The sequence below is a fragment of the Phaseolus vulgaris genome, chromosome 4 (assembly GCF_051622355.1).
Source record: "Phaseolus vulgaris cultivar YP4 chromosome 4, ASM5162235v1, whole genome shotgun sequence".
Lineage (NCBI taxonomy): Eukaryota > Viridiplantae > Streptophyta > Magnoliopsida > Fabales > Fabaceae > Phaseolus > Phaseolus vulgaris.
Genome location: NC_143501.1, coordinates 48,796,812 through 48,815,537, shown reverse-complemented (window position 1 = coordinate 48,815,537; position 18,726 = coordinate 48,796,812). Strand labels below are relative to the sequence as shown.

General features: G+C 33.3%; 1 protein-coding gene across 1 annotated transcript; it reads right to left on the bottom strand.

Moving 5' to 3' along the window:
• Positions 1-3,418: 3,418 nt before the first annotated feature.
• LOC137838046 (protein CASP) lies at positions 3,419-18,141 on the bottom strand. The gene is made up of 19 exons (XM_068647258.2): positions 17,768-18,141; positions 17,451-17,561; positions 17,192-17,370; positions 16,481-16,630; positions 15,593-15,681; positions 11,984-12,093; positions 11,723-11,817; positions 9,504-9,559; positions 8,293-8,458; positions 7,697-7,789; positions 7,473-7,601; positions 7,050-7,169; positions 6,793-6,879; positions 6,006-6,113; positions 5,732-5,875; positions 5,530-5,631; positions 4,863-4,942; positions 3,861-3,953; positions 3,419-3,777 (listed from the first exon to the last, which is right to left on the bottom strand). Exons 1-19 carry the CDS (start codon positions 17,868-17,870, stop codon positions 3,717-3,719), a joined length of 2,076 nt encoding a protein of 691 aa, XP_068503359.1. The 5' UTR covers positions 17,871-18,141; the 3' UTR covers positions 3,419-3,716.
• Between the last annotated feature and the right edge of the window lie 585 nt (positions 18,142-18,726).

Here is an 18,726-nt window from a genome sequence, read left to right as displayed (position 1 = left end):
TGCAGATACATTATGCATTTTCTTTAAATTAGTATTTTTTTAAATCTTAAATTTGATTAAAGTAACATAAGTTTTTTTAACTATAGTTTTTCTTACGTGTTTTTAAGTTTAAAGTATTGTTTATTTTAACTAAGTTTTACTTTTAACAAATTAAAGTACCAATTAAACTAATATTTTACTTATTTTAATGTATTTTATATATGTTGAATTTCATTAAAAATATGATAAATGTATTATGTACGAAATCTTTATAAGTATTTATTGATATAGTGTTCCTCCTAAAAGTAGATGAAATAAATTAAGGCCTATAAAATAAAACCTCGAGTATCATTAAAGGGTCCCAGTTAACCATTATTAAGTAACTGTATAAATTAAAAAATCATAGTATTTTACATATTAATAAAATTCAAGATTGTTAATTAAAAAAATCAGTAATGATGATATGATTTTAACTTTTCAGTAGAAAATTATGGCATTAAACTATATATAAAGAACATCCACTGTTTCATTAGATGAACTTTTGATATGTTTTTTTTTTATTCATTCAAGTTTTATAATGTTAACTTAAGAAAATAAGAAATTAACATGTCTAACATAGAATCAAAAAATTATTTTTATATAAGAAAGCCTATTTCACGAAAAATACAATGGATGAGTTAACTTTTAAAAAGTATTATATCATTAATAATTTTATATTAAAATAATATTAATTCAAATTTTAAATCATAATTTCATATCATTATAATTATTTGTATTAAATATTTTTAAAATTATATAATAATAACGTGATCGTTATTCATATTTAACTATATTTTAAAGATGAAACATTAAGTTGATTTTAATTTATAAAAATTGGACATTATTTATAAAAATTGAAAGTGGTGGTTGGGATGTTGAAGCAGAGTGGAAGAAAAGAAGGAGTTTATGAAATGATGCATTGAAAAAATGGTTGAATGCAGGTTGGTCAACTACAAATGCTGCATAAAGTAAGTGCAATGCAAGTTCCAAAATCTCTTGGTTCACAGGTAAATATCTTGCACGTGTTGTGCCACTAATTAATTAATAAATAACCCTCAAATCATGCACCTTTTTCCTCATCCATTCTTTCCTCTACCATGCCTCCTGCTTTAAGGATTATGGTTGGAGACAAAATATCAAACAAAACTAAGAAAAAATTGTGTAAAGTTTTGTTTTAAAAAGTAGTGTTTTTGTCACGATTTTGTTATTAAAAAGCATTTTTATGAATAGAAGGAGAAACGAGTTTATAAGATGTCATTAATAATGCATACCAGAACAATGGTAAACATTTCATAAATTGAAACATAAAATGTTTGAGTTCAATTGAATTTAATTTAATCATTACTATGAATAGAGAACACTCTAAAATTATTATTAGATAATTTAATTTTGATTATGAACTATTTTACATGAATCAAATTGACTTAGAGTATAATTGAATGTATTTCTATAACAAGATTAGAAATTCGAACAGAATAAAGACCAAAAAAATCATAAACTCAAAAAAACTAAAGATTCGAAAAAGACCAAAGACCAAAAAAATCAAAGATCTCATATCTCGAATTTTGATCAAACTAAGGAAAAATTTAACCTGCAAGAATAATTGCTATTTGTTTAAAATTGTATTATTAATATAAAGCTTTTACACATTTCGTTGATAACAAACACAACTTTAAATGACTATTTTTAATGGAATCTTTTTTTTTTAATTATATTTTTCACCCACAAAACCATTCAAGACCTTACTGTTTGATACCATTTTTCAATTAATGATTTATAGTTCACTTTACGGTTTTATGATGCAAAAATCTATAAAGTGTTTAAGGCAGGAAAACTTTTGTATGTTGACCACTTGTTACACATTGGGATCATCCAAAGAGGTATGATGAAAAGAGTGTGAAAAAGGAGAGTAAGTCAAAGAGGAAAAAGTGGGGTTGATTAAAACTTGATTTCAAAATCAAGCACTTTATAAAGATAATTTGATTAATTTCCAACTACTATGAGACTATTGTTGAATAGTATATTACTTTCTGTGAACATAGTTGTTCTGTTCTGTTCCCCAAACTATTTTGGAGGTGACTTGATATGGCAACTGATTCAAGTCTAGATAAAGATAAAAGATTGAACCCTTTTACCCATCAACAAGTTTAAGAATGCATTTGGCAATTTTTTGCAAAAGAAATTAACCTAATGTATCAAACGTGCTTCTGAAGGAAGTTGACAATTTCCATTTTCAGACTGAAGGTGGGGTGTGCACATTATGAACATGACAACAAACCTTGCAAATATTTCTTTATTTTCTCTGATATGGTCAAAAAAGGAATTGTATAATCTCAATTGAAGAGTAGAACTGTCCAAAAATTCAATAGAACAGTTACCATGTCGCAGACTTTTTCATCAAATAACACAACAAACTTTCTTTGAAGTGTGGTGGCTTCCAGAGCTAACAATCAAAGATGGTTTATTTTATTCAAAACAAGAACAAAGAAGTTATTTGATCTTACCATAAAAAGAGGAAATGAAGTTTAGTTCTGAGGTAATTTTAGAAGACAACCTTGTTTGTTTCTGATTCAACAACTCTCCACTCATGCTATATATTTTTGGCAATCATAACAATACTTGTATTTGTCAAATCCCTGCAGAAAAATACTTGTATTTGTCAAATCCCTGTAAGAACACAACCTATTTTAATTCTTTTAGAATCAAAATCCATGTGTTTTGGGTCCTTTTGTCAAATCAGATATTTGAACAACAGGAAGAACAAAGATAATCATGCTTTAGTTCTTCATTTAACATGAAGACTAGTCAATAAAAGTGTATTATAATAGTATAAGATCAACACAAGAATCATGACACGCCTTAAGAAGAGAAACACTGCAAAATATGCATTATCAATTCAACCATTAAGTAACATTATTGCAATAAAAATGTATTAGAATTTTAAGCAACTTAGATATTCTCCAACACATAATTTTATGATACTAATAATATAAATGTTTTAATAGCATCATACAATACAACATGAATTAGTTTTAAAATTTAATTTATTTAATGATTTTTTAACAATTTAGTTGCTAAAATTTGTTTGTATAAGTCAATAAAAACAAAATTTTATCGAATTTATTAACTGATCCAATTAATCATATCCCATAAGAATAGTCTATAATTAGAGTACTCCAGAGGTATTTAGAATTAAACAAGGTTGTATAACAATGTTTTCAGCATGAGTTAATTGTTTCTATGAATAACAAAATACTATTTTTCACATACAAAATTTAAGGACTTAAGCAAACATAATTAAAGCGAGCTTTTATAGAAATTTCTTAAATCTATATACCAATTTAAGACACAAATTTAAGATAAGGAACTAATTCAAATGCATGTTCAAGTAACAAGACTGTGAGTTAAAATTTGTTAATTTTCAGTCCACACTTCTTTCATGGGCCCGTGAACAAGGACTTTATAGTGGTTTGCTATTGTCGTGTACAAGAAAAAAAAAATCCTCTATATTTCATTGCAACAGTGTATAGAGTAAAACAACAGCCATATGTACAATACATTTGATATTTGAATATTGACAATATGTAATCGTTTTGTCTGCAACAAAAAGACCACTGAAAAGAGGTTGCATTCCGACCACATGCACCATTCAATTTGAGAAATCGATCACTGGAAAAGGAAACTGAGATGCAGATCCACTACAGTCCACGTGGAAGATCCACGTTTTTATCTCCAACAAGGAATTCCTCTGGGCCATTGCTGCAGGAAAAGGGAAGGGTAAGAGTGGCTGAAATCCATCTATGATAGTTATAACAGTGAAATTAGTCATAAGATATTTTTACCTAAGATAACTGAGAGCAGACATTCGGTAGAGACAGGTGAAGACCAAGATATGCAATCCAATTGTATAAAAGAATGCGAAAGTTCGGGCATACCTGCAAGTGCATTCTTTATCAATTAACTTAAAGGACAACCAAGCCAAAGACTGGTAAAATAAACAACATTAAATCATTACAATTTTTCATTAATATTTTAATATAAAAAGTATAGGTATATACGTGGTTCTGAAAAGCTTGGGGGAGCCATGGCTCCTCTCTATCCACTCATAGCTTCACCCGTTTAGGGCAGTAGAAAGAGACATTGTTTTCGGCAGACAGAAGCAGCAAGAAATTGGAGATTCGAAAGCATGAAAGCTAACCTTTTTCAAAATTAATGGTTGGCGAAAAAATTAAGACTTAAATATGCTTCAAGTCCCCGTATATGACCGATTTTTATTTTGGGTACCCGATAAATTTTTCCTTTAAATTGGATTCTTAATAAATTAAGAATGTTTAAGTCTCTTAGATGAAATATTTATTTTGGTTCAATTCCTTGAAATATTTCTATTTTTTTAATTCCTCGGTATTTTATTTATCATAACAATTGATATATTTTTCATTATATGATGACGGAAAATGTTAATACAAGTAACAAAAGAAACTTAGTATACAAATCATTACTCAACACAACATATCTTGTGACATGTTTGACAACTTAACGGTCACGTGGACCATAGAACTGATGAAAGAAACGAAAGGGACTGAACCAAAAAATTTGATTAAGTATTCAATTTGAAAGAAAATTGTATTGGATATACTCAACACAAATCCTTTATATATTGAAGAGCTGAGACATATTTAAGCCAACAATTAATGATGAGTTATGAGCTTGCAAGTCAATGCATTAGAAGAATTGAGAATTTTTTTTCCCATTAATTTGATATCAAACGGGTTAACAAATAATTTAAGTAAAAGAACAGGAGCATTGGAGAATGTCAAAAATATTGTAGAAGCATTCAAACATACTTGTTACCAAGGAGAAAACGCCCACTGCTGAGTGTAATTCTGTCCCTGAATCCCAACTCCTTGTATCTTTGATCCCTTTCCTAATTAAATGAAAATAGATGAAACGTTCTTAATTAAAATTAAATAACATTGATAAGAGAACACAATAAAGATAACTTTTACATATTTCCAACTAAATCACTTCTTTCATCCAGTCCCAATCTGCCCTCCCTTTTCTAGGTGAGGTGCTAAATAGGAGACGGAAATCTATGCATAAAGAGAATCCAGTGTTTAATAGCAGCTCCAATAAGCAACAACAACTATTTAAATGCATGTTTAACCAACAAAATTTAGATTCTCAATCAAGGACATAACAGGTATCTTCCCTGTACCAAAGACTAGTCAGTCACGTACAATTTTTTAATACCAGTAATAGTACACCTGAAAACTCAAGTTATTTCACAAACACAAACATTTATAAGAAGTCAATTTTGACGGCAGCATCAACCTTAGATAGAATTCATTCAAAGATTGTATTGTATGGTTTTAGGCTTTTAGTTATCTTGGACAGAAAAACACCACAGCATAAAAATGTGTATTTCATTAAGGCAGTGACACCAATACAAATTATAATGTAAGAGCCATCTTTTAAAATGCCTGGTTTCATTACATTAGCAAGCTGGATCACCTTTTTCGAGAATGCAGCAAAAGGATTTATATCATCCTCATATATCTTCTTGTATTTAGATTCAACATCCGACGAGAAACCACTTTCAATATCTTCAGCATACTAAACAAAAATCACAAACAAATCTCAAGTTCAGGGTAAAAGGTAAAAAATGATCTTGTTGAAGAAAGAAACATAATGATGCAAGCACAATTTAAAAAACCTTTTTCGAACCCCTTGAAACCACTTTCTCAATATTATAATCTTGTACATAACGAATCTTCCCATATAGTTTGACATTATCAGCTTTACTCTTTTCCACTTCCACTGTTAATACCCCGATCTTCTCCTTCAACTGCCTTATTTCCTATTAAAAGCAAAAATTTCACCCAGGTCAACACTTGTTACACTGCCATATCCATAATCTAAAATTTGGTTTAAATAATATTAGATAGAAAGAAATAAAATAAATGAGGTAATGTTGATTATACATATACCTCTTCTGTCTCTCGCAAGCGGTTCCTAAATCGATCTCTTTGATTACAAATCACTTTAAGCATTGAGCTCTGATCTTGGTCCAAGGATACTTGCCTTTGGTCTGTATTCTGATGAAAAAGAGCCAATTTAAGAGTTCTTCAAATCTAATTTTAAAGAACTGCTACATACAGAAGAATATTTGGGTGTGTGCACTACTTAATTACCCAGTAAAATAATTTTTTCATTTTTCCCAAAATCTTAATCTTCTAATTGCAAAAATCAACTTTTGTACCTAAAGGCATCATTAAAAAAAATCAAAGAAAGTAGATTGTATCATTAAACCATCTGATCTAACTCAAATCTCAAGCTGTAAAGAAAAAGTTGAATAATGGTGTACATCTCTTCAAAGCATGTTAACTTGAAGCACGTCTAATGTTCATCTCAGTTTGAATGTGAGAATGCGAATCATAAGAACCAATCTATCAATTGTTTGGTCAAAGAAGCTTTCAACCACCCCATGAACTAGCTATCCCAAAAGCATAAGTTGGAACAGGCTTGTGATGAATTTTGCTTATATCTCTAAGAGATGCATCTGAAATTAGAATTATATTTCTCCATTGTTATGCACACTCAATTCAACTCCACCCAACAAATCACTGATTAAGTTCTTTTGTTAACCTAAAAGAAAACAACACTTGAGGCAGCATCTATTTCCAATTTCTGAATGCATGACATTAGTTTCTTTCAAGATTATTCTTTGAAAGAAATAAAATCCAGAAAGAATGGAAGCACGAGAGAGGAATCTACCTCAGAAGCTTCACCCCCTCCTGCTTCTGAAAGATCCCAATCATCAAGGAAGTTCCCTTTACGATCTTTTGAATTGGAACTATATCCCTGTATCAAAAGGATTTAAGTGCATTAAAATAATAATAAGCACAAAATTTCATCATAATTCACAAATACATAAACAGACTAACAGAGATTAGCAAAAGAGAGCAATTCATATTCTACTCAAAGTGGGGAAAATGAATGTAAAAGTGATGCCAGAGACAATTATTCAAAACCTTCAATATGTCATCTTCCAACTTCTGTATCAATTTTTGTTGTTCATTAACCTTTGTCGTAAGTTCTGCTATCTTTTCTTCAGCTGTTTCCAGTAAAGATGTTTTCTCAGAAAGTGTGACCTGAAAATGTAGAACTTCATCTGAATAATAAAAGTAAAGGTCTTTTGAAATGCACAGCAACAACACTTGTTATCATCTTAAAGAGCATCCTTCTACATGATATTGTCATTGAATCCACAACAGGAACAATGCTCAAATAAAGGAAGTACAGAGGATGCTTTTGAAATTGGTCTTGTTTTCTTCAAAAGAAGGCCGGTGCTATGTTTGTTGATAATTTATTTCAACCTATTTTTTTCAAATTTTTCTTTATTTATAGGGGCAGGAGGACTGGATGTCCCATTGCTTAATAAATCACATTCATACCTTCAACTGTGTTAGTTCATGTTCCATTTTACGGTTCTTATCAAGAAGAAGAAACTCCATCTTGCTCATCTCTTCCCCACTTGTAGCCACTTCCCAGTCTTCAGCCTCAATTGAATTATAACCCACTGCCTGTATGTATAGCTCACAAGGAGTTACATAAATAGTGAAATTACAAGAGGTGGCCAAAATAATAAATAAGAGAACGCAAAGAACAATAACAACACCTGCAAAATTTTCACTTTCTTTCGCAAATCATCTACTGTTTTTTCTGTAGGTCTTGCTTGAAGTTCTTTCTTCATCTCCTCAAGGGCAGCTTCCTACATCAAGAGAAGGCAATAAGATGTGTGTTAGCTCCCAAAATAATTTAGAGGCTCAAATCAGCAGACATGTTCATACTATTAGCTTTTGATAGACAGAACAAATGCTTGTAAATCAGGGCATCATGCACAAAGTTTCACAAAGGAAAAGCACTATCAAGTTGCATTTTTATATCTCAAGTAATGGAAAAGAAATTTCCATCATTAAAGTAAAAGTTCACAGACCCACATGCCAAACCACAATTTGAATTGAGAATTTTGTGACGGGAATAGTTAAAAAATAGTTTCAAAGTTTCATGAACATGAAAGAACAAAATTATGTGCCATGTAATGATGCAGATGGAATATCAACTGAAATGCATCATTTACTGTGGGGCCTGTCCAGTTTGAAACCAAATATATTGGATCAAAATAAGTGCATATTCATAAATCACAAAAACTTGTAATGCATTAAAGTATCATTAAGGAGGTTGGCTGTAGACTTTGGCAAACCAAAATATTACCTTTTCATTGAGCATTGCAGTAAGTTTCTTGACATCATTAATGTGTTCATCTCTTTCATTTGATAAGGTTGTTTCAATATTGTGTAGTTCCAAGTTCAATTCAGAGATTTGCTTTTCTTTGGCATTTAAAGAATTCTCAAGTGCACTAGTTGAGTCTAAACTATCACTGCAAAAATAAAAACAAACAATAATCCGAAGACTGTGATCCAGTGTAAAAGATAGGAAATTAGAAGGATTTGAGCAGTATCAATGAGTAAGTATGCATATCCTATAGGATCAGATAGACAGAAAGCACAAACAAGTCAAGTTGCTCTCCCCACTGAAAAACTTTTTGGAAGACTAATAGGTTGAGAGGTCCAAAAATCACTTCTGTTAACAGAAAGAGATAAAACCAAAGGTGAAATGGATTTTGCTTCACAAACCATGCTCTGAATTTTATCAAGAGAGTTTTTTTACAAGCTTTTAAAGCTGAATAAAATAATTAAAATAGTAACACATAAAGCTAAAATTACCAAATTAGAATGATAAGACTAGCAGAAACAATGCTATATATCCAACAACTTCTGGTGTGTTGCTTAGCATATTCAGAGAATTGTTATAATTTCTTCAATAAGCACCTTACTCATTTTGGAACAAGAAGCTGCAACTTTCACTTTCTTCCAAGAAATAGCAAATTGATCATAAGAATAAAACTGGATTTCTTGATGAAAACATGAATTTGAACTGGGATCGTCTTTAATTATCATGATTGGAAGAAAGAAGACCAAAAGATCTTTAAAGGAAATGCAGAGCAGAAATACTACTCAACTTAAAAGGGATGCTAAAGATGGATAGTGTACTTACAACAAATTGCTCTGGTTTAAGGTAAAACTTACATACGGTTCAATAACTGCTGTTCTTCAATTAGAATAGGAGTTTCACCTTGTTAATATGTGGAGAAAGCTTTACATTAAAGAATTATACATATTACCAAGGTGAAACTCCAATTCTAATTAGAGATCAGTACAAATCACATCCATAGAAGCGTAAGTAAGTACTGCTTAGTTCAACTACCAATAAAAAATGTTTTTGTGGAATTTGGAAGTTAGAAACTTGAAATGCAGATAATATTGATTTTAGAAAAAAGAAGTTGACTAATGCTTTGTATGTCTCAGTAACAGAATAAGAATAATAACAATAACAATAATAGAAAACAAAGAGGACTGACATACCTATTCTTTGTTTCAGTATCTTCATTTGCTGTTTGTAACTGCGATCGGAGAACCCCCTGCATAGACACAGAAGTATCACAAGCATAAACAGTAAGTCTGATTGAATATGAAAAAGCATCAGCACTCAGCAGCTTGAGACAATGAGACTCATAAAATTCTCTTCCTCTCTACCCTTAATTGATACTAAACAACCAATCCTTTTGTTCCCCTGTTCCTTCCCCTCTAACCCAAAGTTTGCATACCAAACAGGGCCTTAGTTGTTTTAAGATTTGATCATGAGCTAGTAATAACTATCCCTACATTAAAGACCCAAGAAAGTCCAAACAGTTCCTTCAGCATAACAATTATAAAATATATTTAGCTTACAGTCAATGATAACCTTTGCATATAATAGCATATAATATAATCTAGTAATTCAATTCTTTATGCCTGGTGGGGAGAACACTGTTAGTGAGACCAGAACAGTAAAGAATATTGAGGGGTAGATTGTAAATAAAACTTTAAAGTTGATTATAACGGATATTAAATGAAATTTAAAAGAAAGGAATTTTCTTTTGAACTCCCAACAATTTAATAACTAACAAACCTTATAAGAGTTGGATCTGCCGTGAATGAAGAAGCCCAATCCAACAGGCCTAAAAGGATCGTCTAGCAGAAACGTGACTCTGAATGAGTTTATAATAGATAAAAGAGCAATAGTGGTTCTAGAATATAGTTCTGATATTACGCAGCTAGCTGACAATTTGTTAGGACAAATTCTGTTAGAATGAGGCATGGACTACTAAAAGATTCGGACCCGGGACATTCGCAGGTAAAATCTGTAATGGATACTCGTGGGTGGTGGATACGGATATTTTAATTACTTGCTTGTTAATGGGGTGGGTACGGTATTATTTTATTGGAATTGTACTTTTAAATTTTTTTTATCTGAGTGACTTGTTTTTAAATAATTTTATTTAGAACTAAAAAAATAAAAATAGAAAATATCTGCGGGTATAAAAAATATCCATGGGTATTTTCTCATGGATACCAAATGGGTAGCGGAACAGGTAATGGGGCAATTTTTTTTAGACGGGTGGGTAGCTAGCGGGTACCGTACCCGCCCTCTTGCCATCCCTGTATATAACCATGTACTCTAATATTATGAGATATGCTGAATATAATCTGAGAATTCCTTCAAATTCAGAGACCTTATTCCCATCAAGTTCACTACAAGAATCAATTAATAGTTGAATACTCAAACCCATGGAATAGTTAAAGAAGGATTTAATGTTAAAAAGCCTTCTCCCTTGGTTACCAACATATTTTTTCTTTTCCCACTTTTGAGTATAGAAGGAATCTGATGGGAATGGGATTCAGAGCAAAGTAGTCACAGCAGTCATCGAATTAGTTAGAGTTGTTAATAGTAGGATGGGAATGAAAGGAGAAAGCATTGAGAAGTGTTGGTATTGGAAAACAGAGAAGTAGCTCAGATGTGAAAGCATAAAAAGGGAACCCCTTTGTCAATGGGAAACCCTTAGAAGGAGATTTCTATCTTTCATTCTATTCTTAAATTCTAGATTGTAGGTTTGTAAAAGACTCCCAGCTATGTAATTAAGATGCATATGGAACATGAATTTATTGCAGCAGTGACAATTTTTTTAAATGATAAAAGCAACAAACAGTTACAACACAACAGAGCACCTAATATAGAACAAAAAAGAATACAAAAAAACTCAAGCCTTATCTCACTAGAAAATGTTCGCACCATGGATCCAACTCTGCCACTAGGCTCTATAAAATCTATTTTTTCAAAAGAGCAATTAGAGCAAAGTTTGTCTTAATAGTTTCTCCAGAAGTTTCCTCTTGGGTTAACCATCCTAACTCTTTTAAATCAATTTGAATTCTATCTGATTTCAATTTTAGAAACTGTTAATCAACTCATATCACCAAACCACCTTAGTTGAGGTTCTGTTCTGTCATCATCTCAAAATAGGTGCTATTCTAATTTATTTAAAATCATATTTCTGATCTGGTATGTTCATTCAACCACCTCAACATCAATCATCTTCACTACACTTAAATAGATCTAAAGACAGTGCACTATACTATTTCATAACTTCTAAAACAAATAGAGAGAAAACCGAAAAAATTGAAGAATTTGATCAAACAGGTAAACACAAATACAAACAATCACACTTCACAATCAAACTATTCAGATAAAAGTTTGTAAATTGCACCTTCTCTCTTTCTAAACTAAGAAGCATTGTTTGTGCACGTTCCACTTCATCCATCAGAAGTGTAACCTCAGATTGCTTAGATGCCCTCTCTTCCTCTGAAGTTTTCAAGAACACAGGAGAATCATGGTCTTAATTCTAGATAAAATCAGGAGAATCACGGTCTTAACTCTAAATATGCAGATTATAAAGTAATGAAAGAACCAATGTTACAGATTCAAGTGAAGTGTACAACTATAATTGCAATCAAAACTATTAGATTACCAGATTGGGCACGGAGTTCAAACAACTGGTTTTGTGCAATTTCGTGCAATTTCTGCATATTAGAAACACTGCCCTTGGCATGCTGCAACTGGTCTTGCAGTGCTTGTTCCCTGCATACATAAAGAGATCATCATACTAGGTAAGCAATGCCAAAGCAGAGGACAGTTCTGATGCAGTAATAGTCAGTCTGTATGTACAGAACAAGAGGGACAAACTAATGGGAACCTGGGTATTTCATATTTGAATGTAGAAAAAGAGGGATAATTCCAAATAGCATAAACAGAACTCACAAACATGGACTCTCCGTCACTCACGGCAAACAGAAAGCAAACGGAAAAACTTACACACAAAGGAATAAAAAAAAAAAGTCAAGGTCATTCAAGAGACCTTAACATCCATCCAATCTCACACTAGGTCCTTGTTTGCCCCTCCTTTCCCTGTCAGACCTTCTTATACTTCACATCATAAACAAATTTTGTTTCTTCCTCCCACCACCTTGCCATGTGTGCAGGTAATACTTGGAGCCAGTGTTTATTTGGCTCACACAGGATGCCGAAGCCATACTTCCCCTCCCTTCTTTCAATGGTTCACATTGGCAACAGTAAGAATACTACAAACATATACCTAATGCAGCTTTTGCATGTACTAAACTGAATAAACAAACATTAAAGGAAAAGAAAGAATAGGGTAAATCCCTTGTGTATATTGAACACATAGGGTTATGTTTATATAGGAAAAAGAAACATATGGGCTAAGCCCATTACATAAATATGAGATATCTAACAATATCTATAATATCTCATAATATCAAATAATATCTAATTATATCTAATAATATCTAACACTCCCCCTCAAGCTGGTGCATATAGATCATATGTACCCAGCTTGTTACAAATGTAATCAATCCTAGGTCCTCGTAAGGGTTTAGTAAAAATATCTGCTAATTGATTATTTGAATTAACAAACTCAGTCTTGATATCTCCTGATATAATCTTTTCTCGAATGAAATGACAATCAATCTCAATATGTTTTGTCCTTTCATGAAAAACTGGATTTGAGCTAATATGAAGAGCAGCCTGATTATCACATATCAGTGTCATTTGAGTAACCTCTCCAAATTGCAATTCTTTAAGTAACTGTTTAAGCCAAATAAGCTCACAAGTAGCCGAGGCCATAGCTCTATATTCTGCTTCTGCACTAGATCTTGCCACAACACTTTGTTTCTTGCTCTTCCAAGAGATCAAGTTATCACCAATGGAGACACAATAACCAGAAGTTGACCTTCTATCAGATGGAGATCCTGCCCAATCAGCATCTGAATAACAAACGACTTTAGTATGGTTATTATGACCATATAACAAACCTTTTCCAGGAGAGCCTTTAATGTACTTCACTATACGAATGACTGCATTCCAATGATCTTCACATGGAGAATTAAGAAATTGACTCACCACACTGACTGCAAAGGAAATATCAGGACGAGTAACAGTGAGATAGTTCAATCTTCCAACTAATCTCCTGTACTTCTCAGGATCTGAAAGAGGTTCCCCCTGATTGGGTAGAAGCTTGACGTTGGGATCCATGGGAGTATCAACAGATTTCGAATTCATCAACCCAATTTCCTCCAAAATATCTAATGCGTATTTTCTTTGAGAGATAACAATACCAGTATTGGATTGTGCTACCTCAATCCCCAAGAAATATCTGAGTTTGCCAAGATCTTTGGTCTGAAAGTGTTGACAAAGGTGTTGTTTTACTTGTGAGATGCCATGGTGATCACTGCCTGTAAGAACAATGTCATCAACATATACTACAAGATAGATACACCCAGCACTCGAGTGACGATAAAAAACTGAATGATCGCCTTCACTGCGAGTCATACCAAATTGTTGAACAACATTGCTAAATTTTCCAAACCAAGCCCTAGGAGACTGCTTGAGGCCATATAAGGATTTGCGAAGACGACATACCAATCCAGAAGACTCCCCCTGAGCAACAAAACCGGGAGGTTGCTCCATATAAATTTCTTCCTGCAAATCCCCATTAAGAAAAGCATTTTTAACATCCAGTTGATAAAGAGGCCATTGTTGAAGAGCAGCCATAGCTATGAATAAGCGAACAGAGGCCATCTTTGCTACTGGAGAAAAAGTATCACCATAGTCTAAACCAAAAATTTGGGTATAACCCTTAGCCACAAGACGAGCTTTGAGACGATCAATAGTACCATCAGGACCAACTTTGATAGCAAAAATCCACCTGCAACCAACAACAGATTTCCTAGATGGTAAAGGAACAAGTTCCCAAGTTCCATTATTCTGAAGCGCATTCATTTCATCAAGCATGGCCTGACGCCAACCAGGATGGGCTAAGGCATCACCTACAGATTTTGGAATTGATACAGAAGAAATAGACGAAAGGCAGGTATAAAAGGGGGAGTACGATCATTATGCTGAGATACTAAAGCAGAAGAGTCATCAACATGAGACGTTATATCAGCGGTGTGTTTACCTGGCACGCGCAAAAGGGTAGAACAAGTGGAAGTAAAATTGGGCACAATAGGAGATCCCAAAATTTGATCACGAACGTGAGAATAATCATCAGGAAGACCATGTAAACCCAATAACATGAAGAACTTGGATCTTTGTTCTAGTTCTTGAGAAGGAGTAGAAGCAGGAGGTAATAACTCATTAAAATCATGAAGAAGAGCATGAATTTTACCTAGATATTCTGCCATTGTACCATCAAGACGTTTGGGAGCAACAATTGTGAGAAGATTTTGACACACACCATAAAGACGTTGAGTATCATTGGTGTATAATAATTTTGCTTGTTCCCAAACTTCTGAACATGTTTCATAGGTACGAAAAATTTGTTTTAAAGATGAGTGAATGGTCGATTTGATAACAATGCATAATTGAGCATCAATTTTCGACCAACGAACAACCTCATTTTCAGCAAGAGTAGGATGAGTAAGATGATCAACATAACCTTGACTCTTAAGCCATAATTTAATATCTGATGCCCAAGTGTCATAATTGGTTCCATCCAATTTGTCAATGGAAAGATGAACATTGACGTAATTAGTATAAATAGATGAATCCGGCATAATGACTAAAGAAGAAGCCATAGTGGCAGCGGAAGCGGAAGAAGCCATAAAAGATAAGGACAAATCCAGTCACCGGTTAATTGGCGGGAGCAACAAAGATGAAGGCTCCGATAGCGATTCCGGCGAGATTCCGGCGAAGGTCCGGCGGAGGTCCGGCGAAGGTCCGGCGAAGGTCCGGCGAAGGTCCGGCGAGACAGTGGGGGTGGTGGCTGGAAAATTCCAGTGAATAGTGGATTCACCAATAAAAATTGAACCCTAAACCCTAAACTCTAACCTTATGCTCTGATACCACATTAAAGGAAAAGAAAGAATAGGGTAAATCCCTTGTGTATATTGAACACATAGGGTTATGTTTATATAGGAAAAAGAAACATATGGGCTAAGCCCATTACATAAATATGAGATATCTAACAATATCTATAATATCTCATAATATCAAATAATATCTAATTATATCTAATAATATCTAACAATTCTCCATAGCAGACAACATTGCAGGATACCTTTCTTTCAGAACTTCCAATGTTTTCTGGTTCTCTTCTGCCAGACTGCGTTGTTTAATCTCCACAATTTCTTTCACTTTCTCTTCCATCTAATTCACATAAATTCAAGTGAAAAATTAAAAATCATGAAAGAAAACTAGGTCTAATTTGTAATTGAATTTAAAGATATTGGGGATCTAGAGCACTCGAATAACTGCAAATGTCATAAAATAACAAAATATCAACATACAGATTGCAAGGAACTTTATCAATTTGACAGTAGGGAGTTGAATTCAGTTATGCTAAGATAATAAACCGGCATAAAACATGGAAATGCATCCCATATTCACCCGCCTGCACCATATATGCATAAAACAGGCATGAAACATGGAAATGCAACTCAAATTGACAAATTAGCAATTCATGAGAATTTTTTTTACTTAAAAATAGGGTACAAAATGAGCAACTTGGTAAGTCCTACTTTGCCCCTTTTTGAATAGATTTGGGAAAGTTGTAGGATACAGTATTAGATAAAACACATGTAAAGCAACCTTTAGTCAATAATACTATACTTGTAGTTACAGTACTCCTAAGTTTATTCATCCTTAAATTATTAAGAAATTAAATTAGAGAAGAAACATGATAAAGGATTAGGATTTAGAGATTTAATATATTAAAAACCATTGTTGTGCTTTCACCTAAAAGCTTAAGCTTTTGGGAAAGTGGTTTCAAAACAGAAATGAAAAACAGGTGGTCAAAATAGGATCCCGATCCCGACAATAGACCAGTGCATATAAGATTGAAAACAGGAAGCAACATATAAAGACATCAACGGGTATTGTCCTCAAGAAATGAAAGAAATCGTGACATTATGTAACTATATACAACAATATCAGAAGCATTAATAACCTGTTGCTCTAATTGCCTATTTCTTTCCTCAAGCCTTCGTATTGTAGCCTGCTGATTTTTCAAGTGAGTAGCCTCTGTTCTGAACTCCTCAAGCTCAACTTTCATTTTCCGGTTTTCAGATTCAAGCTCAGATAACTTGAGATCTTGCTCCTGTACAACGAAAACATATCAGAAATATGAACAAGCATCTGTAAACATGCACATGGTTTTCCCATCGTACATAAAACATATGTGCCAATGCACAAAAGCATTGTACGTACAAATTAGCAAGCAACAAAAATGGAACTGTTTAGTTGCATAATAAATTAATGATGGAGGCCTAAGTTGATAATCTTTAAATATACAAACTAAGAAAGTATGGTTGTCAAACTCTCTGAAAGTCAAGATGAAAAGGCGTTAATTAAAGCAATAATGGGCAGAACACAAAAGAGATAATAGAAACAGAATATTGTCTCAACATAGATTTGATGGCTCGGAAACACATTAAAGTTGCATGTATTTCAAGATGGAAGGACTGCCCAGTGCTCATTACTAAAAAAAAGCATTATTACATCGGTATATCTAGATCAGAGAATCATGCATTCATTATACATAACCAACTCGTGCATGTATATGTAATTCATCCAAAAACATTGCATGAGTTCTTTCACGTACGAACAAAAAACTGAAAATAAAAAGAACAGGGAACGTAAGCTAAATCCTAGAACTCACAGCAATCGATGCAAGAGCTGGATAAGGGTCGGGAGCTTCATAGAGCTTTTGATAGATGTTGAGAAAAGCATTTTCTCCAAACTTGGCTCTCTTAGTAAGATTATCAACCTCTTCCTGGTAGCCCTTAAGCAAGGAACTGAACAAACTTAACTTATCCTCCGGGGAAGCCTTTCTGAAATCTGTAAGAAGCATAATGTGTAATTTCTCAGATACGTCCATTTAAAACACCAAACAATAAATAAACACTAACTACGCATACCTCTAGTGTTCTCTGCAAGCTTGCGTCGATTTTTCTGACTGTTCTCCTGATTCTCAGCAATTCGAAGCCCTTGCTCATCCAATACAGATTTCTCCTTCTCCAACTCAAAATCTGAAAATACAAAAGAAAAAAAATAAAGTCCCGAAACAATCGTAATTGAAGCAATGCGGCAACGCATCATGGATTAGAGATAACAAAGTCAATTGCCGCACACAGAAACACAAACTAAGAAGAAAGCTGCGAATAATATTAATGGAAAATTGGAAAGGGCGAAATGGAAGAATTAGCGAGACGTGGAAGTGAAGTTTCGATGATACCTTTCCAGAAGGCGGAGACGACGGAGATCGGAGAAGAGGATGGAGGAGCGGTGGATTTGTCCCTCTCGGGTCCGGATCCGGATCCACCTAACTGAGCCTCCATTTTGTTGTGCAGTGTCTGAATTGGTTGAAGAAATTGTATTGTATTTTGTTCTTCTCTTTTTTTTTTTGTCTCGGTTTCGGGTTTTGTATTCACCTAACCGGAAAACTCTTCAATGTGGGATCAGAAAAACGGATCTGAATGTGTTGCAGAGTTAATTAAATTAAGTAGTATTGGTTTAGCTGGGTTGATAACTTATCTATCTCATTATTATCAATTTTTTTCATTATCCATGAGTAATTTTTACATTTACAGGTGAGGTTTTGAAGGAGACAGGTTCTTGCTTGTAATAATTGGGCAGAGTTGGTCCTCTGGGCTTTGGGCTTTGGGCCCACGCACTTTGAGCAATGTTGGCCCATTACCTTCAATCTTATCGGGCTTTTTCACTGCACCCCATAATTTCTAGGCTGATTCTCCCTGCACCATATCAATTCAGATCTCCACTCAACGCACTCACGTGAAATGTCAATTTTATCTTTAATGATTTTAAATTTTTGTCTTTCGGATATTCATATCCATAAGTTCAATTACAAAGTTTTGGATATACAAATCCGGAACTAATATGTCACTTCTGGATTTCACCATCTGGAAGCTTATTTGGACAGCATAAATTACCTTATGGATGTCAAAATCCGTAAGCAAATAAAAATAAGTTTCGGATCTCAATCTTCAGTACCATTTACAACACACCATTCCGGATATGAAAATCCAGAACTCATAATTCACTTCCGGATATAACCATCCAAAAGCTTAAATGAAATATGAAAATGACCTTCCAGATTTTGAAATCCAGAATGTATAAAAATGACTTCCAGATATTGAAATTCGTAAGCAAATGTGTGAAAATGACAGAATGGAT

Bases quoted from the DNA above. Each gene is read 5' to 3' on its own strand.
- LOC137838046 (XM_068647258.2), bottom strand. From the start codon at position 17,870: ATGGAGGCTCAGTTAGGTGGATCCGGATCCGGACCCGAGAGGGACAAA. The intron at 17,371-17,450 runs GTATGCGTAGTT...TGCTTCTTACAG, and splicing joins GCTTGCAGAGAACACTAGAG to ATTTCAGAAAGGCTTCCCCG. The intron at 3,954-4,862 runs GTATGTTTGAAT...ATGCACTTGCAG, and splicing joins CGTTTTCTCCTTGGTAACAA to GTATGCCCGAACTTTCGCAT.